We start from the raw sequence: 24,914 nt of genomic DNA on the forward strand, positions 1-24,914 counted from the left end.
AGCATATTCCAATTTGTAGGACTAAGAGCATATGGAGAGTCTTTGGTGTGATGGCACAAACATTGAATACTGGGCAGAACTCTGTGCACTTTGTCTGGTGAAGACCAGGCACTGCTCATCAAATGCCTAATAACATCCCTACGGTGAAACATGATGGTGGCAGCATCATGCTATGAGAGTGCGGGGACAGGGGGGACTGGTCAGAATTAAGCAAAAGATGAATGCAACCAAATCCAGAGGGGGCGTTGAAGAAAACCTGCTCTAGAATGGACTACACCTCAGACTGGGTGGATGGTTGACCTTTTCAGCATGACAATGACCTGAAGCATACGGGCAAGATAACACAGGAGTAGCTGTGGAACAAGTCTCTGAATGTCCTTGAGTGCCCCAGTCTTAAACCCCATAGATGATGTGTGGAGAGACCTGAAGATGGCAGTTCACAGAAGCCACACATGCAATTTAATGGAGCTTGAGAGGAGGATCTGCCAGAAAGAATGAAGCTGTGCAAAGCTTGTAGAGACTTACCCAAGAGGACTTGCAGCTGGAATTGCTGCCAAAGGGGCTTCTACAAAGTATGGAGCCTAAGGTTTGGGTTTAGGGTTAGCTGACTTGAGATGCTTACAAAGGGGGGACCTAAAAATAACGAGTTTTTTTTTTAATCGTATATTTCTCCGAACATCTCCAAAATGTAATCACCCTCAAAATACTCTCCCTAAGACGCAATACACTTGTCCCACCGCTTTTCCCGTTGTTCAAAACTGTTCTGAAACAGACAAGTGATGGCCTTCAGTGCCTCCATTGTTTGCTTCTTGACCTCCTCTACATCCTGAAAACGCTTTCCTTTAAGGTCCCTCTTCATACTTGGAAATAAGAAAAAAATCACAGGGTACAAAGTCCAGGGAGTGGAGGGGTCCTCATCCCGTTTTTCATTAGAAAGTGCCGCACACTCAATGCTGCCGTGATGCAGAAGCCACTCGTCTGATCGTCGCAACTCTGGTCATTTTCTCCGCACTGCATCACACAATCTCGTGAGCACTTGAAGGTAAAAACCCTTGCCTGACTGGAAGCTTCTGCTTTGAAAGCCTCTCGAAGCATTGCGACAGCTTCTGCTGCCGTTTTCCCCAACAGGAAACAGAACTTGATGCAAACGCGTTACTCTTTCAAGTCTGCTGTCACAAAATTGACAAAGACGGTGACAGAGGCCCAAGAAAAAAATGACACGGACCTTACAGGACACCACTTGGCCAAATGATAGAGTGGACAGTCTAGTACTTTCAGCCTCCAGAAAAAAATTCTCGTTATTTTTGGCTCCCCCCTCGCATCTAAATGATAGACTTCAATTTTTGGTTTTTAACTAATTTGTAAACCATCCTTCCATCCATTATCCAACCCGCTATATCCTAACTACAGGGTCATGGGGGTCTGCTGGAGCCAATCCCAGCCAACACAGGACACAAGGCAGGAAACAAACCCCAGGCAGGGCACACGCACACACACCAAGCACACATTTGGGACAATTTAGGACCGCCAGTGCACCTCACCTGCATGTCTTTGGACTGTGGGAGGAAACCGGAACGGAGAAATCCCACGCAAAAACAGGGAGAACATGCAAACTCCACGCAGGGAGGACCCGGGAAACGAACCCTCCTTACTGCGAGGCAGCAGCGTTAACACTGTGCCACCATGCCGCCTGATTTATAAACCTTTTCCAAAAATGTGTTTTTACTTTGTCATTATGGGTTACTGAGCAACAATCCACAACTCAATAAAAAGTGTGCAGAAAGTGCCAGCGTCTGAATAAATTCTGAATCCGCTGCAAACTCTTTTTAATAAAGTTGTGCAAGTGAAGCTGACGTTTCAAATCCTGGTATTTCTAGCAAGCAAAAAATAATAATCCAACAGGAATTTCATCCATTTCTTACCTTTTACACGGAGCTGCCTGGTTCGAGAGATATTATATCGGACTCCTTCATATTCAAATGAATATCTGCATATATAATTGCCAGCATCTGCTTTTGAAAGCTGCTTGAATTCGAGAACTGCACCTGAAGAAACCAAGTCGTCCTTACAGTCCTTAGCAAAAGAAAACAGAACATTAATGATCAGAAGTTCTCATCTCATCTCATTTGCTTATCCGCTTTTCCTGCTAAGTGTTCTGGTGGACCTCCCAGAATTCCCTGTCCCCAGCTACAGATTCCAGCTCTTCCTGGGGAATTCCAGGGCGTTTTCAGATCCATCGAGAAATACAATCCCTCCAGCCTGTCCTGGGTCTGCCACGGGGTCTCCGCTCTGTGGGACGCGTCCAGAGCAGCACCATGAGGAGTCACCTGGGGGTGGATGTCCTTACGACATGTCCAGACCACCTCAACTGGCTGCTCTACGGCAGGAATGTCACACCTGCCTTCCTGACCATCTGTCATACTGGCTTCCCAGCAAGTAAGGGGCCGAGTCCATTCTATAGAAAATTGTATTCTTAAAATTGGTAATTTACACGTACTAGAAAAGTATTAAAAGCACACGAGAAAGTAAGCATTGTTTTATACTAAGCATTAAGATGTAAGAGTTAGGATTAAAAAGACTTATGCCTATTGTGGTGGACGGCTGGGGCTCTTGCCCAGCCGAGATGCCTTGAGAATAGAAGGACCAGGAGAGAGACAATACCTTCCCCAGGACACAATACAATACAAAGTATTTTTAAATAGCCCAAAATCACACAGGCCTTGTCTCTTGACAGCCCCCCAAAAAAGAGAGACCCCTTTCCAGGTAGGTTGGGCATGCAGTGGGTATCAAAAAAGGGGTCAATACAACACAATAGAACACAAGTAATCTTCAATGCAGTATAAAAATAAAAATATCACAAGTACAAGGACACAACAGGGCAGCCCCCCTGGTTTGCATCAGGGCCACAGGATTGGAGCTTGGACACTCAACTCTGCTGGGGCACGTGGCCACCGCCAGGGGGCGCCTGGACAATCACAGAGCCTTGGACATCAGCACTTACGCCACACCCGGGATTGCTGCCAGAAGAAGATTCCAGGGACACCTGGAATACTTCTGGGTGCCCATGCAGCACTTCCACCACACCCGGGAGTGCTGCCTCAAGCTAATGGGAGTGAACCTGGAGCACTTCCTGGTGCACTATAAAAGAGGCCACCTCACTCCATTTGGGAGGTGGAGGACGGAGAGGAGTGGAAAGAAAGAAAGAAAGAAAGAAAGAAAGAAAGAAAGAAAGAGAACTGAGCATTACTTGTTTGAGAATCGTGGGTAATTGTGTGCTGTGAAAAAGGAAAGAAACGAAATAAAGACGTGTGCTTTTGGACTTGTGTCACGGTGCCTGTCTGATATTCCACACTACATGTTCTTTATGAGTGTGTATAAGCCAGAAAACTCCGGTTTTTCATAAGCCAAAGGTCAGACATGCTAGAGAGCCGAAGAGCGGGCCCCTCGCTTAGTGGTTGTAAATTATTGCAGTGGGAGAGAATAGTCCTTATCAAACAGAGAAGATGGACAGAGCAGGGCTTTGAGCCCCCCATCAGCTAAGAATTATTGGCAGGACCAGAGCAATGGAATGCTAAAAGTCAGATGAGGAGGAATAATGGCTGAAATGTTAAGAATTGTAATAAAAAGTAAAAGGTGCCTAATTGCTGGGGGGCACGTTGTTCCATCTGAGTTGAGTCTGTATGCGCGTCATACAATAAAGTTTGATTCTGCTGTCTGTCCGGAGTCTCCGAGTGCCTTCATTGGGGCTAAGGGTGCCTGCGCCAGTCTGCTTCAACAATCCCAGCTGAAACGCCAGTCCACCCATTACAGGGTCTGTCTTCTCTTTGGCCTAACACACTGTACTACATGAATATCAGCTTTGGTTGTTGGAGAAAAGCAAATAAAACATGCAGATAAAGCACAAGTTGTTGTTTGGTAAACTATATGCTGAGAAGAAAAGGTGGGTTTCCATTGCAAATTCTGATTATTGCGGACTGGTCAAGAATACTCCTACTTGGATTGTAACACCAGCATCATGTACAACTATAGACACATCCGGTACATCAGTCATTGAGTCGTTACCTTCTGCCATGATATGTCTGGAGAGGTCCACGGAAACTGGCAGAGATCTGGGCAGGACAATTCTTGGTGTTTCCCAGTGAATTCATTGATCAGATATACAGAGCTTTCATTAAAGCATTTTCCTTTGTATACATTCAGGAGAAAACTTCTTGTTCCAAAAGTATCGGTGCCATTGCTGTAATAAAACAAAACAAGCGTTAAAGCTCTTTCAACTTACTTTTAGTTTAGTAGTCATTGTATCCTTCTTGCCAGGTGGAACTCAAGTCCTGGCTCAGGAAGCCACTTCCAGACACCCTTATTTATTTATTTATTTATTAGCATTTTATTGAATTTATTAAAATCTAACAACATTTCATACAAGCAAGTCAAATTTTACAAAATGTCAACCCCCACCCATGAGAAAGAGAGCTAGGCCAACATAATAAAACTTTAATAGTAGAAAAGATAAGTAAGTAAATAAATAGAATAAAAAGGGGTGAAGAATCTGCTTCCTCAGTTGAAATGCTTCATCTAAAATATTAATTAGACCCTTTCAGGTTATTTAAAAGTTTTGCACAGATCCGTTAAGTGAGTATTTATTTTTTTCCAGTTTCAAATAGTAGATAACATCAGTTACCCACCGTCTGAAAATAGGTGAGTTAGGATTCTTCTAGTTGAGCAAGATAAGTCTACGTGCTTATAGTGAAGTACAGGCCATTACAGTTTGATTGTTCTTCTCCATTTTAAGCCCCTCAGTGAGCCCACCAGACACAGCTATTAATGGATTAGGGGGGATTGGAACACCAAGGCTGTCTGATAGGTATTTAAAGATTTTGGTCCAGAATGATGTTCATTTGGTGCAGGCCACCCATAACATGTGGCCCAGTGAGGCTGGAGCTCGATTGCAATGTTTGCAGGTTGGATCTTGCCCTTGTACAATTTTAAGTGAGATAGATGTGCTCGACGTATAATTTAGAGTTGAATAATTGTTTGCTTTGCGCATATGGAGCTCGAGTGGATTCTCTGCATGGCTACTTTCCACTCCTTTACTGAGATGTTGATCCTTTTCCCATTGTGCTCTTGGATCTTTGAAAGGGAGGGACTGTAAAATGGTTTTATATTTTATGGAGATGCTGTCGGAGTCCTCAAGACTGATCAATATTTTTTCCGGCATAGAGGTAGGTGGGAGGTGAGGAAAATTAGGCAGATTTAGTTTAGATAGGTTTCGAATTTGAAGATAGTGAAAGAAATGTGTTGCTGGATGGTTCAATTTGGAGTGTAATTGTTTGTAGGATGCAAAGACGTTGCCTACATAAAGATCTCTAAGTGATTTAATCCTGAATGTTTTCCAAACGTTAACAACTGTGTACATTTGAGATAGTGGAAAAAGGTGGCTGTTGTTCTGAAGAGCCACAGATTAAAGCTTCTCTATCTTAAAATACTTCCTACATTGGTTTCATATTCTTGCTGAGGAGGGCAAGAGGATGAGGTAGCAAGAGACCTGACATAAAAACATGTCTGTCTCCTTAATAATGACAAGAGCTGACAGATCACCAGCTGACCCAGCAGGAATAAGTTTGCTTCCGAGGAGAAACTGCAGTACCACTTGCAACCAGAATGTGTGACCAATGGCAAAGAAGGGGACGAGCTCCAGAAGAAAGAAAGAAAGAAAGAAAGAAAGAAAGAAAGAAAGAAAGAAAGAAAGAAAGAAAGAAAGAAAGAAAGAAAACTGAAGATTCTTCCTGGGTATGATGAAAGGAACAAAGCAGGAGAGAAGGAAAAGGCAGCTCATCAAAGTCTAAGCCAGTCTCAAGTTCACAATATGGCTAAGTTTTAAAAGTCCCTAACGTCTTACTGTCCACCACACTAGCTGGTCGCTTATTCCAAGTGTCTGTCGTTCTTTGTGTAAAGAAAAACTTCCTAATGTTTGTGCGAAATTTCCCCTTAATAAGTTTCCAACTGTGTCCCCGTGTTCTTGATGACCTCATTTTAAAGTCACCGTCTTGATCCACTGGACTAACTCCTCTTCATCATTTTAAACACTTCACTCAGGTCTCCTCTTCATCTCCTTAAGGCTCAGCTCTTTTAATCTTCACTCATAACTCACCCCATGTAGCCCTGAATCTGCCTCGTTGCTCTTCTCTGGACCTTCTCTAGTGCTGCTATGTCTTTATGGAGACCCAAACTGCACACAGGACCCCAGATGAGGCCTCACCAGTGAGTTATAAAGCTGAGCAGACCCTCCAGTGACTTGTACTCCACACGTCAAGGTGCTATATAACCTGACATTCTGTTAGACTTCTTAATGGCTTCTGAACACTGTCAGGAAGTCGATAGCTTAGAGTCCACTACGGCTCCTAACTCCTTCTCATAAGGTGGACTCTCAATTTTCCGACAGCCCATTGTGTATTAAAACCTCACATTTTTATTTCCTATGTGTAATTCTTTACATTTACTGACATTAAATTTCATCTGCCACAAATCTGCCCAAGCCTGTCTGCTATCCAAGTCCATCTGTGATGATATAACGGATTCCAAATTATCTGCTAATCCACCTATCTTGGTATCATCTGCAAACTTAACCAGCTTGTTCTTTATATTTCTATTTAAATCATTTATATATATTAAAATAGCTGCGGTGGGTTGGCACCCTGCCGAGGATTGGTTCCTGCCTTGTGCCCTGTGTTGGCTGGGATTGGCTCCAGCAGACCCCCGTGACCCTGTGTTTGGATTCAGCAGGTTAGAAAATGGATGGATGGATGGATATTAAAATAGTAGCGGCCCCAGCACTGCCCCCTGCTGGTCACCCCTCTTAACATCGGCCAATTCTAATGAGGTTCCTCACACCATCACCCTCTCCTTCTTGTTTCTGAGCAAATTCTGCACCCATCAGCAAACCACACCCTGATCACCTACTTGTTTTAATTTGATGCCCACTCTGTCATGTGGCGCCTTATCAAATGCTGTCAGAAACTCCAGATCAACAATATCTCTCTGGTCGTATCCTTTTGTTGTCTCCTCATAGAATTCCAACATGTTAGTAAAACACGACCTCCCTCTTCTGACCCCATGCTGACCATCCTGTCCTTGCCATGTGTTGCTCAATCTTATCCTTAATAATTCCTTCCATTAATTTTCTTATGATGTTTCATGTTAAGCTTACTGGCCTATAGTTGCTCTGATCTACCCTGTCACCCTTTTTATATAACGGGATGATATTTGTCATTCTCCAGTCCTTCAGAATTTCTCCAGCGCGCAATGACTTCCTAAAAATATGTGTTAAGGGTTTATATCTGTACTCACTAGCCTCCTTAAGAACTCACAAGTGAATATTATCTGGTCCTGGTGATTTGATTGATTTCAGCCTATTTAATCATCACAGCTCTTCTCTCTCTACAATTTCCAAATCCCTCAGTACCTCCTTAGTAGTCCCTGTTACCACTCTGAGGTTATCCACTTGCTCACTTGTGAACACCTCAGAAAAACTAAAGTTTAATGCATCCGCTATTTCATTGTCTGTATCTTGCTGCTTTCTTGCCCACAGGGTTATCAAGGCTCAGAGATCACGCCTCAATCGAAGAACAAGTGCGGAAGAAGTAAGACTCCATTTGGTTGATACGTGACATAAACCAAAAGGATGTACAGCCTTCATGTGTCGCGACGACACCCATAACAGTTACAGCGAGTCCCCGGGTGGACTACTGAAAGTGACAGGCTTGAGGCATCACTCTGGGATACTTACGTGAAAGGGATCCTATGTGACATTACGGAGTAACTGGCAATAGGGCACCACTCCTTCATTTTCAATAACCTTTCTGTGACCTCTGTCTTTCACCCAAATGACAATGCAGAGATGGAGGATACACTTGTTGTGTTATTTTTGTCTTCATTGTTGTAGATCAGGCCACCATACTGATTCGGCCTTCCACATACAATCAAGGAAAACCCAAGCGCGATGATGTCCACTGAACTAATAATGAGACTTTTAAAACCAGTGTCATGCACCAGTCATAATAAAGAAGGTAAATACTTATCATTGATTACTGTCATTTGTTCATTCCTTCATTTTTCCACCACTTGTCCAAGACTGGGTCACAGTCTTAGCAGTAAGGCTCATACCATCATCCCATATTTGCAAACTTATGCTGTGGGGTCTCAAGGAGTTGCTGGACCATCTGGGAGATATAACCCTCCAGGCAAGCCCTGGGTCTACTCTGGGGTCTCCTCCTAGCCTGGTGCACCCATCAAACCTCCACTGGGAGGTGAACCACCTCAATTGGCTCCTCTCGATGAGGAGGGTCGGCGACTCCACTCTGAGCGTCTCCTGGATGTCTGTGCTTCTCATCCTATCTTTAATAATGGATTATTTTGCCTTTTTACTTTCTCGTATACAAAGTATAGGGAAAGTATTGTAATGGTCCAAAAATTCCATTTTGAGATTTTGGTGAATCTCGATGTTTTAGACTTCCCTGAGTCCGAAAATACAATTTTTGGAATTGTGTGTGTGTGTGTGTGTAAACACGATAACTTGAGTACTCTTTCACTTCCAACCAAATTTTGCATACAAGTTGTGGTATATGGCCGGCCATTCATCCCGGCCAATACCCCCAGGCTGCCAGTTGGAGCCCTCCCTCCAGCATGGAGGTGCCTCAAACACCAGCAGAGAATCATGGACGATGGAGTGTTTATTCACAGCCCTGCTGGATACCATGGGGGCCGCCAGAGAACGCTGCAGGGAGGATCAAGGACTATTTTCCCTACAGCCCGGGTTGAAGAAAAGGAGTTTTAATCTAACCCAGAAGTGTTGCCAGTCACACGGACAGAGAGAGAGAAACACTTCCTGGTTGAGGAATATAAAAGTCAGTGGGAGATCCCAGACGGGCGAGCTGAGTTGGGAGGAAGGGAACAACGCGTCTGGGAGTGGAGGATCGTATTATTGATTATTGTGGATTTATTGTTTATGAGTATTGTGGAGTGGAGGGTGCTTTGTGCACATTATTGTAATAATAAAACCAATTATTGGACTTTTATCTGGTGTCTGGTCCGAAAGTTCAAGGGGACAACAGCGCCCCCTATCTGTCACAAAGTATTTGGCACAAAAACGTAAGTTTCTATCAACCTTTGAGCTATTTCTGTTAACCAGAAGTGGTACTTTACCTGTTATTCATGCAGCTGCAGAGTCCAATTTATTCAACTTATCTTTTATAATAATTGTTCAATATTATATTAATTTGAGGTTGATGGTTCTTTAATGTACATAATATAAAAATATAATCATTGTCTTGCAGTGTACATCTCAAATATCCATCCCCATATCTGAGTATACGAGAAGTCAAGAGGAGAGCACTCCCGATTTTTTTTTAATATGTAAATAATTTAAACCACTTTGCAGAGATCTGTATTCACTTTATCGTTAAAGAAGTTTTATTCTGTAAGTTATACCAAGATTGATTTTTTAACAGATGAATTTACTTCACCAAATTCAATCCACTTTGATTTCAGTGTTGTATGACAATTAACTGTGAGGAATTCCAAGGGGGTGAAGAGTTAAAGAGAAATGAAACGTAACGGACACCTTCATCTTCATCCTGACTACACTCAGACAGCCACAGTGTAATAAAATGCAAACAACAGGCACTTCAATGTAAAAAACAACCAGCTTTACTATCTGGGGCAGGATGGCACACAACTAGATACTGTAGTGCTACATCAGGTGGCGTATTTAAGAAGGCAGATCCACAAAAATGTTTTGGATTTTCTACTTACTATATAGTGCAACTATAGGAGCCTCCGGAATCTTCTAATGCTACATTAGCAATCAGTAGGTATAAACCCTTCTTCTTTATGTTGGACAAATTAGTGAATTGGTGTTCCTTCCCCCTTGACGGGTTGAATCTCCAGGTGACTGTCAGGCCATAACTTTCAAAATTTGTGTCATTTAAAAACGGAAAAGTCTCAGGTGAGCATCTGAGTACAGCAGACTCTCCTTCCAGTGCATTCACAGAAGATTTGAAACAGTCTGAAGTGTCTCCTAAAAAATAAAAAGGGTTTTCATGTTAAAAATCGTAAGAAAATATAAATTATGCAGATTTTTAACTGCAACTTAGTATTAAAAGCTCTACTTGAATACATAAGTTGATAGCATGAAGGGCACTGTATGATAGATAGATAGATAGATAGATAGATAGATAGATAGATAGATAGATAGATAGATAGATAGATAGATAGATAGATAGAAAGGCACTATATAATAGATAGATAGATAGATAGATAGATAGATAGATAGATAGATAGATAGATAGATAGATAGATAGAAAGGCACTATATGATAGATAGATAGATAGAGTGGTGTGAAAAACTATTTGCCCCCTTCCTGATTTCTTCTTCTTTTGCATGTTTGTCACACAAAATGTTTCTGATCATCAAACACATTTAACCATTAGTCAAATATAACACAAGTAAACACAAAATGCAGTTTTTAAATGATGGTTTTTATTATTTAGGGAGAAAAAAAAATCCAAATCTACATGGCCCTGTGTGAAAAAGTTATTGCCCCCTTGTTCAAAAATCACCTAACTGTGGTGTATCACACCTGAGTTCAATTTCCTGATTACTGCCAGACCTGTTTCAATCAAGAAATCACTTCAATAGGAGCTGCCTGACACAGAGAAGTAGACCAAAAGCACCTCAAAAGCTAGACATCATGCCAAGATCCAAAGAAATTCAGGAACAAATGAGAACAGAAGTCATTGAGATCTATCAGTCTGGTAAAGGTTATAAAGCCATTTCTAAAGCTTTGGGACTCCAGTGAACCACAGTGAGAGCCATTATCTACAAATGGCAAAAACATGGAACAGTGGTGAACCTTCCCAGGAGTAGCCGGCCAACCAAAATGACCCCAAGAGCGCAGAGACGACTCATCCGAGAGGTCACAAAAGACCCCAGGACAACATCTAAAGAACTGCAGGCCTCGCTTGCCTCAATTAAGGTCAGTGTTCACGACTCCACCATAAGAAAGAGACTGGGCAAAACGGCCTGCATGGCAGATTTCCAAGACACAAACCACTGTTAAGCAAAAGAACATTAGGGCTCGTCTCAATTTTGCTAAGAAACATCTCAATGATTGCCAAGACTTTTGGGAAAATACCTTGTGGACTGATGAGACAAAAGTTGAACATTTTGGAAGGCAAATGTCCCGTTACATCTGGCGTAAAAGGAACACAGCATTTCAGAAAAAGAACATCATACCAACAGTAAAATATGGTGGTGGTAGTGTGATGGTCTGGGGTTGTTTTGCTAATTCAGGACCTGGAAGGCTTGATGTGATAGATAGAACCATGATTTCTACTGTCTACCAAAAAATCCTGAAGGAGAATGTCCGGCCATCTGTTCGTCAACTCAAGCTGAAGCGATCTTGGGTGCTGCAACAGGACAATGACCCAAAACACACCAGCAAATCCACCTCTGAATGGCTGAAGAAAAACAAAATGAAGACTTTGGAGTGGCCTGGTCAAAGTCCTGACCTGAATCCAATTGAGATGCTATGGCATGACCTTAAAAAGGCGGTTCATGCTAGAAAACCCTCAAATAAAGCTGAATTACAACAATTCTGCAAAGTTGAGTGGGCCAAAATTCCTCCAGAGCGCTGTAAAAGACTCACTGCAAGTTATCGCAAACGCTTGATTGCAGTTATTGCTGCTAAGGGTGGCCCAACCAGTTATTAGGTTCAGGGGGCAATTACTTTTTCACACAGGGCCATGTAGGTTTGGATTTTTTCTCCCTAAATAATAAAATCCATCATTTAAAAACTGCATTTTGTGTTTACTTGTGTTATATTTGACTAATGGTTAAATGTGTTTGATGATCAGAAACATTTTGTGTGACAAACATGCAAAGGAATAAGAAATCAGGAAGGGGGCAAATAGTTTTTCACACCACTGTAGATAGATAGATAGATAGATAGATAGATAGATAGATAGATAGATAGATGTGCATCTTTATTTTCTAATGATGTTATTTATTTTTACTAATTTTTTATTTTATTTTGAATAATAATTTTTTTATATTTTTGTCTGTTTTATTACATTTCTTAAAAATAAATCATTTATTATGATCATACAGTTACTCAGTACTTGAGTAGTCTTTTCACCAAATACTTTTTTGCTCTTACTTGAGTAATATTATTTTGAAGCAACGCTACTCTTACTTGAGTACAATTTTTGGCTACTCTACCTACCTCTGGTGAGGCGCTATACAGACATATTGCTGTTGGTATGAAAGACCCCGAGCTGCATTTCTTGACACAATAATTCGCCAGCTGAATGTCCTCAGAGTGTCTGAGAGAGGATGTACATTGTTTAAAATGTCACTCCATTTTGTCTTCTGCCTTTTGCTCCAATGGAGGTTTCAGGGCTCCCTACGCTCACCTTAGGACAGCCATGTTACAACCCACCTGCTAACGGTGCCCAAGGGAGTTTGGGCGCTTGACGCCAGAAGTGAGAGCCCTGCAGGAAAGGGGAGGTGGTTGATTGACATACGGTGAAAATCATGTAAAGTGTTCTTGTGCACTCCTCAAAGGTCCATTTTGGGTGTTACGAGTGTAGAATGGACTGTAGAAAGTTATGAAAACCAAGAGATGGATAGTGACCATTCATAGCTCTCACCTTCCTCCTCCAAAAGAGTGTTGCCCACTGTCTCCCAACTCTGACTCAATTAAAGTGAGTCAATGGGCTTTATTGTAAACTAGATCAAGAAACTACTTCTGGTCTCCTGTCCTGTGCAGATCATCTGGAAGCATTACCAGGTCATGTGGAAACCAGGGCAGGCCTCCCCTGGAAGCACCTTCTGGTGAGTCTGTTTATCTGCTTCTTCCAATGTGGATTCTTGGCTGGGATAAAGGAAGGACTCATGTCTGGCTCCTACTATAAATGTATACTATATATAAAATATAAAAAATCTTGGGTCGAGATGTGATCATCTTGGAGAGAAACTTTGAAGTCCCGCGAGATAAGGAAGTGAGACAAAAGGACAGCTGCTGCACAGGCTTTTAAATTATAGACACGCAGCGCGACATGCAGATCACGCAGCACAGTGGCAGCTAGCAGCAGAAAGACAAAAGCTGACCCGTCCACATCTCCTTAGTGTGCATTCACCCCCACAACGTGAGTGGCAGAGACGTGAAGCGAGTAGGGGGCACAGCCCCCTAGTGTGAGTATATATACAGTATATTTATACAGTGGTGCTTGAAAGTTGGTGAACCCTTTAGAATTTTCTATATTTCTGTATAAATATGACCTAAAACACCATCAGATTTTCACTCAAGTCCTAAAAGTAGAAAAGAGAAACCAGTTAAACAAATGAGACAAAAATATTATACTTGGTCATTTATTGATTGACTAAAATGATGGAATATCACATATTTGTGAGTGGCAAAAGTATGTGAACCTCACGGATGATCAGTTAGTTTGAAGGTGAAATTCGAGTCCGGTGTTTTCACTCAATGGGATGCCAATCAGGTGTGAGTGGGCACACTGTGTTATTTAAAGAACAGGATCTATCAAAGTCTGCTCTTCACCACACATGTTTGTGGAAGTGTATCATGGCACCAACAAAGGAGATTTCTGAGGACCTCACAAAAAGAGTTGTTGATGCTCATCAGCCTGTTAAAGGTTACCAAACCATCTCTAAAGAGTTTGGACTCCACCAATCCACAGTCAGACAGATTGTGTACAAATGGAGGAAATTCAAGACCATTGTTACCCTCCCCAGGAGTGGTCGACCAACAAAGATCACTCCAAGAGCACGGCACACGTGTAATAGTCGATGAGGTCACAAAGGACCCCAACTGAAGGCCTCTCTCACATTGGCTAATGTTCATGTTCATGAGTCCACCATCAGGAGAACACTGAACAACAATGGTGTGCATGGCAGGGTTGCAAGGAGAAAGCCACTGCTCTCCAAAAAAAACATTGCTGCTCGTCTGCAGTTTGCTAAAGATCACGTGGGCAAACCAGAAGGCTATTGGAAGAATGTTTTGTGGACGGATGAGACCAAAATAGAACTTTATGGTTTAAATGAAAAGTGTTATGTTTGGAGAAAGGAAAACACTGCATTCCAGCATAAGAACCTCATCCCATCTGTGAAACATGGTGGTGGTAGTATTATGGTTTGGGCCTGTTTTGCTGCATCTCAGCCAGGACGGCTTGCCTTCATTGATGGAACATTGAATTCTGAATGATATCAGAGAATTCTAAAGGAAGATATCAGGACATCTGTCCATGAAGTGAATCTCAAGAGAAGGTGGGTCATGCAGCAAGACAACGACCCTAAGCACACAAGTCGTTCTACCAAAGAATGGTTACAGAAGAATAAAGTGAATGTTCTGGAATGGCCAAGTCAAAGTCCTGACCTTAATCCAATCAAAATGTTGTGGAAGGACCTGAAGTGAGCAGATCATGTGAGGAAACCCACCAACATCCCAGAGTTGAAGCTGTTCTGTACGGAGGAATGGGTGAAAATTCCTCCAAGCTGGTGTGCAGGAATGAGCAGAAGTTACTGGAAATGTAGCCGCAGTTATTGGGGGTCACACCAGATACTGAAAGCAAAGGTTCACATACTTTTGCCACTCACTAATATGTGATATTCGATCATTTTCCTCAATTAATAAATGACCAAGTATAATATTTTTCTCTCATTTGTTTAACTGGTTTCTCTTTATCTATTTTTAGGACTTGAGTGAAAATCTGATGATGTTTTAGGTCACATTTATGAGGAAATATAGAAAATTCTAAAGGGTTCACAAACTGTCAAGCACAACTGTACATAAATATGCACAATATATACCAGGGGTCCCCAACTCCCATCCTGGAGGGCACCTGTGGCTGCAGGTTTTCATTCTCACCCTTTAACTTAATTAGTGACCTGTTTTTGCTGCTAATTAACTTCATTTCAATTCATTTTAATTGACTTGTTTTTTAAGATTTGTTCCTCTCAGTTTCTTCATAATTCCTCTGAATTGCTTCATTTCCTTCCTTAAATGGCACCCAAATAGAAATGACATGTGAAGTGAGTGAGCCAGCTAAGTCAGGGCCTCAAACTCCAACCAGTTGTTTAAGTAGGTGCTGATTTCTTGTCGTTAATTAAACCCGTTCTTTTATTCCATGGCCTGTTGCTGCTCTCATTGTGCAACAGCAGACATTTCTGAAATTGCAGATTTTCTCTTTTCTAAGAGCAGTGGGGACCTGAGCAGATCGACGTTCCTGAGACCTTCATCTTTCTTTATTTTCAGATACTGTGTGATGGTCACAGTTTGCTGGTCATGTTTTGGTTCTTTTTGTATCTCATTATTGTTTGGCTGTAAATTAAGGAAAAAGAAACAATGACTGGGTCTGAACCTTCAAGAACAAGTCAAATAAAATTCATTTAAAAGAAGGTCACTAAGTAAGAAAAGGGTGAGAATGAAAACCTGCAGCAGCCACTGGGGCCCTCCAGTACCGGAGTTGGGGACCCCTGCTATATACTATATATTATATATACTACATCCATCCATCCATCTATTGTCCAACCCGCTATATCCTAACTACAGGGTCACGGGGGTCTGCTGGAGCCAATCCCAGCCAACACAGGGCACAAGGCAGGAAAGAAACCCTGGGCAGGGTGCCAGCTCATCGCAGTAATATATATATATATATATATATATATATATATATATATATATAGTCGCATGCGGCTGGGGTGGAGCTCAGCCAGGACGCCCAGGAGGACCGGAGGAGGGCTTGTGCCTCCTCCAGACCGAGAGAGGGCGACCGCCCTGGTTGTGTTGGGGGCCACGGGCAGAGGGCTTGGAAGCCCAACCCTGTAGGGGTCCGGCACCCTGGTGCCTGAAGAAACCTGGAGCCCAGCACTTCCGCCACACCAGGAAGTGCTGGGGGGAAGAAGACTGGGGACACCCGGAGGGCTTCCAGATGTGCAGCCGGCACTTCCGCCACACGGGGGTGTGTCTGCGGGGGATTGCCAGGAAAGCTGCTGGAGCCCATCTGGGTTGCTATTTAAGGAGCCTCCTTCCTTCCGTCAGCAGCAAGAGTCGGGTGGAAGAGGACGGAGCTCATAGACAGGAGTGGAGGCGGCCAGAAGGAAAGACATTTGGTGACTGTGAGGCCTGGACTTTGGGGGATCGGTGCTGGAGGCACTGGGACGTGCACTGATAAAACTGTAAATATTATATCTGTAAATAAACGTGTGTTGGGTGAACAACGATGTCCATCTGTCTGTGTCCGGGGCCAGTTCCACAATATATATACATATATACATATATATATATATATAAATATATATATATATAGTGAAAGATAGGGGGCACTATCGCTCCCTTGATCCCTCGACAATACATCAGACACCAGGTAAAAGTCCAAATATTTGTTTTATTACAACAATAAAGTATACAAAGCCCCCTCCTTTCCACAATACTCATAAAAATACACAATTCTCAATAATCAATAAACCAATCCTCCACTCCCAGACGTGTTGCCACCCTTCCACCCAGCTCAGCTCGACATCTGGGATTTCCCATGGTCTTTTTATAGTCCGTAACCCGGAAGTGCTTCAGAACCCTCAGTCCACGTGACTTCCTAGCACTTCCAGGTCAGATCAAAAATTCTTCTTTTTCACGTCATTTCTTCTGTCCATGTGACTGGGATGTTGTTCCAGGGTGTAGGGAAAATAGTCCTTACTCCTCCCTGCAGCGTCCTCTGGCGGCCCACATGGTATCCAGCAGGGTTGTGAATAAATACTCCATTGTCCATATCTCCCTGCTGGCATTCGGGGCACTTCCACGCTACAGGTAGGGCTCCACCTGGAGGCCTGGGGGTATATGGCCAGCCATATCCCACTATCTATACTAATAAAAGGCAAAGCCCTCACTCACTCACTCACTCACTGACTCATCACTAATTCTCCAACTTCCCGTGTGGGTGGAAGGCTGAAATTTGGCAGGTTCATTCCTTACAGCTTCCTTACAAAAGTTGGGCAGGTTTTATATCGAAATTCTACGCGTAATGGTCATAACTGGAAGCAGTTTTTCTCCATTTACTGTAATGGAGAGGAGCTTCAACGCCGTGGGGGCGGAGTTTCGTGTGACATCATCACGCCTCCCACGTAATCACACTACATAGAAAACCAGGAAGACCTCAAAAAAGCGCTCAAGAAAACATGCATTATATAATTGAGAAGGCAGCGAAACAATAAGAAGCGGCGAGTGACATATACAACCATATTGATGAGTTCTGCTACTTCGGAAACAAAGCACGATGTAAACCTACACTTTAAATTAAGTTCATAGACAGGCTGCCGCTGGCGTTTGTAATTTAGTGCCCGCCATATAAGGCCGTCCGTCAGCGGCAATCCAATAGCAAACTGCCACGGGTAAATATTCACGGGTGAAGGACTGTGCTTATGGAGAGGAAGATGAGATGGTCAGGGTGGTGTTTGACACAAACTCAGCGAAACTGCGAGAGAAAGTTTTAAGTGCCGGGACTTCGGTAACATTAAATACAGCCACGGACATAGCACGAGATGGCACCAGCACAGCTGGGAACCTTCGATGCATGTACACGAAGCGCTCACGTGAACTGACGCAGTGCAGAGATAAAAGGCAACAGTTCCAAAGAGCGCTGAACAAAAACCGAATTACACAATTGAAAAGGCAGCAAAAAATATGAAGCGTCTGATAAGCATATTCATAAATCCAACTACTGTGGAAACAAAGCACACGTTGGAAAAAGTCAAAGTCCCGCTAAAGGAAGACAGTGTAAAAAAAACCCGTGCATGCAGTGTGTCACAGATAAAGAGATAGCGTTCACAATATATATATATATATATATATATATATATTGTGGACTGGGACCCGGACACAGGCAGACGGACAACATAGTTCCACCACACACTGTTTATTTACACTACTATTTACACAAATTACGTGCACTCACAACCCCAGTGCCTCCAGCACCGATTCCCCCAATGTCCAGGCCACACTCTTCCAGTCACTGTGCCTCTCTTTCGACCGCCTCCCGCCCTCTCCCGAGCTCTGTCCTCTTCCACCCGACATCCACTACTGACTGGAGGGAGGCGGCCCCTTAAATGGGAACCCGGATGGGCTCCAGCTGCTTCCCGGCAATCAGTCCTGGCCAACCCCAGTGTGGCGGAAGTGTCGGCTGTGCACCCGGAAGCCATCCGGCTGTCCCCTGTCGTCTTCCCCCCAGTACTTCCTGGTGTGGCGGAAGTGCTGGGCTCCAGGGTTCCTCAGGCACCGGGGCGCCGCCTGGCGCCCCCAATACAACCAGGGTGATCGCCCCCTCGCGGTCTGGAGGAAGCACAAGCCCTCCTCTGGTCCTCCTGGGCGTCCCGGCCGGGGACCACAATATACACACACACACACTGTTTTCAGCTAGTGATGCATTCATGGGCATGTAATCTTTTAAGATTGTTGTCATACTTGAGACAATATAAGAATACAAGTGTAGGAAAGGATATTAGAACATATAAAAATATTAAATAAAATACATAAATAAAAATATTTACACGAGAGCAGGTCATTCAGCCTGACAAAGCTCACCTGTTGTCTCCACTTAATTTCTCCAAAATAACAACAAGTCACGTTTTGAAGGTCCCTAAAGCCTTACTGGGAACCACACTCCTTTCCACATATTTAAAATGTCTTCCTAATAACAATTCAAGTGAAGAAGCCCATTGCTTTAGTGGGGTCTTCAACAATCACGTGTCCATTTCCAAAAGGGGTTGAGGTCACGGTCCCAGGCGTTGACAGCAGGGGCGTCAATGAGCGGAGTGCTCTTTAATGCTCTTACAGTAACTTACTGACATTACATCTCCTTGCATGAAGACATAGGCTGTTAGGCCTTATCAACTATTACATAACCATTGCTAATATGGAAAATAAAAAGTCATATATTATACACAATTAGATATTAAACTTAGTGTGAACTTTGACATGAATCAGGTGTGCCAAGCCTATAGTTAAATAAAGGCACATGTCATATTTCTGTTTTAATTGAGCTCAGAGAGAAACCATCAATATTTAATAACCCAAAAGGACAGAGAAGGGGGAGAATGATGAATGGAGACCACCCGAGGTCAGAGAAGGGGGAACACCTGCCAGTTGAGGGCCGGTTAGTAAATAAGGGAAGCAAAGAATGATTTAAGCACTTTGAGCTACTGTTTGTATGAAAATGTGCTATATAAATAAATGTTGTTGTTGTTGTTGTTATATCGAGGGACAAGGTACGAGGAGTATTGGTGGCTACAGAAAGGGCCTGCAAGGGGACAGCTGGAGTGGGCAGTCAGAAGGAGCCGTCGCTAGCGAAGTCGAAGAGATAAGAAATGAGGATATAAACTGTGACGTCTGGCTTGTTCAGGGCTCAGCTAAGTTTGGCTTAATTGGGTTGAGTCCACGTTATTGATTACTGCAATAAAGCTAATTACTCTGTCTGCCTATCCTTAGACTCCTAGAGCCTTCATTCAAGGTGAGAATCTCCGGTGCATTTAACGCCCCGACACTAACCACTTAGTATTTGTTTTTTTCCTAACTGTATTGACCTTAATCTTTTTTATTTTACAGACAATCCAATTTGTTTTAGTCGTCTGGTTGACCCTCCATTAAGTTAGACTTACTTCTTGCTGGTCACCTGCCCTTTAGGCCTCCATTTGTGGTGGTCATTCTAAACCTCCAGGTCACTGCCTATGGCCTCATCACATATTAAGGTAAAATTAAATCTACGTAAACTAAATTGTTTGAATCAACACAATGAGGCTTATTGGAAAAAAAATAATATCTTTGGGCAAACGTTTCTTCTTAAAGTGAATGGTCACCTTATGTGTAGCCTAGAAAGTCTTTATGCATTCAACTATAGTACATTCCTAAAAATAATTACAGCATGTCCATTAAAGGCTTAAAGATCTCAATAATGCAATAGCACATGTATTATAAGTTTACAGCCAGACTTTGCTATGGTATTTTCTATATGGCCTATTATTTTGTGGCAAACGCTTCTGTGTCAGAAAACTCCAAAAGCTGGTGAGGACGGCCAGAGCCACCAAGTGTACCTGTGAACAGGATGTTTGTGTCTTGTGGTTTCTTTTCCAAATGCGCTAGTTGTTTATGTGACATGGTCACACATTACAAGAAACCTTTTGTGACCTAATTACATCAAGGTGTGAGAAACTTCTTGAGACCAGAGGGCCCAACAAGGGAAGGGAAAACAAAAAAACGAAGCCATTAACAATCAGCAGGCGTGCTGTTGGGTGAGATGGATGTCATTTTACGGGGTGAAAAGTAGGTGACATTTGAAAATCAGACTTTATGAATATTGTATCACATTGCGTCAAATAGATAGATATGAAAGGCACTATATGATAGATAGATAGATAGATAGATAGATAGATAGATAGATAGATAGATAGATAGATAGATAGATAGAGTGAAAGGCACTATATAATAGATATATATATATGAAAGGCACTATATAATAGATAGATAGATAGATAGATAGATAGATAGATAGATAGATAGATAGATAGATAGATAGAGTGAAAGGCACTATATAATAGATATATAGATAGATAGATAGATAGATAGATAGATAGATAGATAGATATGAAAGGCACTATATAATAGATAGATAGATAGATAGATAGATAGATAGATAGATAGATAGAGTGAAAGGCACTATATAATAGATAGATAGATAGATTGATAGATAGATATGAAAGGCACTATATAATATATATATAGATAGATAGATAGATAGATAGATAGATAGATAGATAGATAGATAGATAGAGTGAAAGGCACTATATAATAGATAGATAGATAGATTGATAGATAGATAGATAGATAGATAGATAGATAGATAGATAGATAGAGTGAAAGGCACTATATAATAGATATATAGATAGATAGATAGATAGATAGATAGATAGATAGATAGATAGATAGATAGATAGAGTTAAAGGCACTATATAATAGATATATATATATATATGAAAGGCACTATATAATCGATAGATAGATAGATAGATAGATAGATAGATAGATAGATAGATAGATAGATACTTTAATAATCCCAATAGGAAATTCACACACTCCAGCAGCAGCATACTGATAATAACAATATTAAATATTAAATTAAAGAGTGATAACAATGAAGGTATAAGAGACAGACAATAACTTTGTATAATATTAATGTTTACCCCCCCAGGTGGAATTGAAGAGTCTCATAGTGTGGGGTCTCCTCAGTCTGTCAGTGGAGCAGGACGGTGACAGCAGTCTGTCCTGAAGCTGCTCCTCTGTCTGGAGATGATCCTGTTCAGTGGATGCAGTAGATTCTCCATGACTGACAGGAGTCTGCTCAGTGCCCGTCGCTCTGCCATGGATGTCAAACTGTCCAGCTCCGTGCCTACAATAGAGCCTGCCGTCCTCACCAGTTTGTCCAGGCGTGATGATGTCTTTCATCTTTATGCTGCCTCCCCAGCACACCACCACGTAGAAGATGGTGCTCAACACAACCGTCTGATAGAACATCTGCAGCATCTTATTGCAGATGTTGAAGGATGCCAGCCTTCTAATGAAGTATAGTCGGCTCTGTCCTCTCTTACACAGATCATCAGTGTTGGCAGTCCAGTCCAGTTTGTCAAACAGCTGCACTCCCAGGTATTTATAGGTCTGCACCCTCTGCACAGTCACCTCTGATGATCACAGGGTCCATGAGGGGCCTGGTCCTTCTAAAATCCACCACCAGCTCCTTGGCTTTGCTGCTGTTCAAGTGTAGGTGGTTTGAGTCGCACCATTTAACAAAGTCCTTAATTAGGTTCCTATACTCCTCCTCCTGCCCACTCCTGATGCAGCCCACCATAGCAGTGTCATCAGTGAACTTTTGCACGTGGCAGGACTCCAAGTTGTATTGGAAGTCTGATGTATGTTGGCTGAAGAGGACTGGAGAAAGTCCAGTCCCCTGTGGTACTTCAGTGCTGCTGACCACAATGTCAGACCTGCAGTTCCCGAGACGCACATACTGAGGTCTGTCTGTAAGATAGTCCACGATCCATGGCACCAGGTATGAATCTACTCCCATCTCTGTCAGCTTGTCACTAACACTAGAATTACCAGAGTCTACGAAAAAACTCATAGATCTGGCCCACCTTTAACCCATTCTCACCTTTCAGCTAGCGTCTTTTGTCCTCTAAATGTGCCAATTAATGACAAGCTGCAAGTAGCCGGCTATTCCATCCCCCCCACCGAGTTAGAACGTGTACGAACTTCTCTCAGTTCATGCCTTGATGGATTATCTGGGAGTGAAGTGGAGTTTTAGACTGGAAATAATAGATCGTTATTTGGAACACATGCATTTCATGTGTGTTCCGTTTCTACAGTAATCTGTGTAAACACATTTTTAAAACAGAAACTTTTTGATATTTTAGTAATAAATGTTACAAAATGTAGGCATAAACCATAGAATGTGTGAAGCATGAAGTCCAAACATCAAATAAACACTTTCACAAAAGGTTCAAAAAGCAATACAACAGCTTCTGTGGTTTAGCGCTAAGATTTTCTGACTCACAGCGCAGTGTCATTTTTTTTTTCTTTTTAACCTCAAAAGGACATCAAATTTATATATTGCTATGCACTGTCAGTTAATGAGATCGTTATATTTTCATGTGGGATGCTCCTTTTAAAACATTTTTTAACAATTGAGACATGAACAAGTGTCCTTATAACTGTTATTTTTAAGATCCATAACACAGAGACAGACAGGCAGAGCACTGCGTAACAGAGAGACAGACAGGCAGTGAAGTCACTAGATATATAAATACAATTAAATAAAATATATAGATATATAAATAAACAGGTAAGGCACATGTACTGAAAGAAAAAAAAAGATCGACATGTGCGTTGATTCTGCTGCACTGAATGAGCTCACACGCTCTAACAGATCTGACTCCAAGTACTTGATCTGTTACTTACAGTGTGTTAGAGCGCTTGAGTTTATTAAGGAGAAGAGGTTGGACCCTTTACTCAGTACTAGAATGCTCAGAACTTAACTCGGTACTAAAAAAATCTGCAAAATGCTCTTTTAGCTTTATCAATAACCAACATAAAGGCACTCGACATGCATGTAATTCTTACAGCTCACATTTAACTTTAATTTTATTATTTAGTAATATTAAACAATATGAAAATGGTGCCCTGACCAAAATGTGTTATTGGATTGTCTGTATTATAAAAGCTTACAGTCAAAATAGTTATGAAAAAAGCTCAAACTTGGCACTGGGTACGCGATCTTCAAACACCTACTCGAAAACGGCTAGCGATGTCACGCATGTGGCCCGCTACACGTGTTGAATCGATTCACATCACCGGCAAAAGTTTGGTGCTAAGGATCTGTGCCAGAGTCTGGAAGGTTGCCGGTTCAAATCCCATTACTGCCGGAAGGGATCCTACTCCTTCGAACCATTAAAATGAAAATCGCTCCGGGGTGCCATACAATGGCAGACCCTGCATTCTGACCTTTAAAGGCTGTGCGATTAATCCCTCGGGGATTAATAAGGTCAAAAAAGGCGATTTGATTCCGAATCCCTCATTACTTGTTCCTGCCCCTGAAATAAACCTTCTGTCTGCTCTCCATAACAGTAGCATTTTGCTACTGGGAGTCTTTCACCTTTTACTTTAACAGGTGTGGCATGCAGATGGGGGTGGTACCCAGCCGGGACGCCCAAGAGGACCGGAGGAGGGCTTGCGCCCTCCAGACCACGAGGGGGTGACCGCCCTGGTTGCGTTGGAGACCACGGATGCAGGGCTTAGAAGCTCAACCTTGTAGGGGCCCGTGGTCACCGCCAGGGGGTGCCCCGGTGCTTGGAGAGCCCTGCATCTCAGAACTTTTGTCACACCCGGAAGAGCTGGGGGGAAGAAGACCAGGGACACCTGGGGTGCTTCCGGGTGCGCAGCCGGCACTTCCGCCACACAGGGGAGTGTAGGCGGAGGAGTGTCGGGAAGCACCTGGAGCCCATCTGGACATGTATAAAAGGGGCCAACTCCCTCCATATGATGACTGGAGTCGGGCGGAAGTGGACAAGAGTCTTGCTGGAGAGGAGTGGAGGCGGCCTGAAGAGGAGAGGCACTGGAGAGAGAGGCCTGGACTTTGGGGGATTGGTGCTGGAGGCACTGGGTTGTGCACTGAACCGTAAATAGTAGAGTAAAATAAAATGTGTGTGTTGGGTGATGAAATGATCGTCCTTCTGTATCTGGGGCTCGTTCCACACAGGTTTCACTTGCTGAAAACCGTTTTCGTCCAGCAGCACATCACGTTTTTTAGTTATGATGTTCCAGGTCTTGGACAACCAGGGTGACTGGACAGTAAAGGCCGATAACCATTTTGATAAATGCCGCTAATTCCACTGGGGATGCCATTGAGATAAAAGAATTTGCCACATGTTACTAACAGCTGTGAGTTGTTTACCTTGTCATTATTAATTTTATTTAAAAATTATTTATTTTTAATTAACAGAAAAAATATATGTTACTGATTACCAGGTCTTCTATGACTCTAAAGCATAACGACACAACTCAGACATGACGGTGCAGCAGGTAGTCGGTTTTACTGCTGCTGGATTATGTGAATTTCCCCTTGGGATTAATAAAGTATCAAAGTATCTATCTATCAATCTATCTATCTATCTATCTCTACTGTTAAGCATAACATTGCATTTCAGAACATTTTGTTCGTTCGATTCTCCGTTACTTTGAAAATTTTGTCAAGGCGATAGACAGAAACGGTGATGCTTTTCAGCATTTAAGAAATAAATTGGGT

General features: G+C 42.5%; 1 protein-coding gene across 1 annotated transcript in view; it reads right to left on the minus strand.

Annotated features, from left to right (window-relative positions):
- Window positions 1-24,914, minus strand: part of LOC120524086 (interleukin-18 receptor 1-like) — a 138,015-nt gene that overhangs the window by 59,263 nt on the left and 53,838 nt on the right. The window contains exons 3-5 of the mRNA XM_039745943.1: window positions 9,808-10,072; window positions 4,063-4,237; window positions 1,923-2,073 (exon numbers count right to left, since the gene is read on the minus strand). Of these exons, the coding sequence (XP_039601877.1) occupies window positions 1,923-2,073; window positions 4,063-4,237; window positions 9,808-10,072 (591 nt within the window). The remainder of the gene's footprint in view (window positions 1-1,922; window positions 2,074-4,062; window positions 4,238-9,807; window positions 10,073-24,914) is intronic.

The sequence above is a fragment of the Polypterus senegalus genome, chromosome 2 (assembly GCF_016835505.1).
Source record: "Polypterus senegalus isolate Bchr_013 chromosome 2, ASM1683550v1, whole genome shotgun sequence".
NCBI classification, from domain to species: Eukaryota; Metazoa; Chordata; class Cladistia; order Polypteriformes; family Polypteridae; genus Polypterus; species Polypterus senegalus.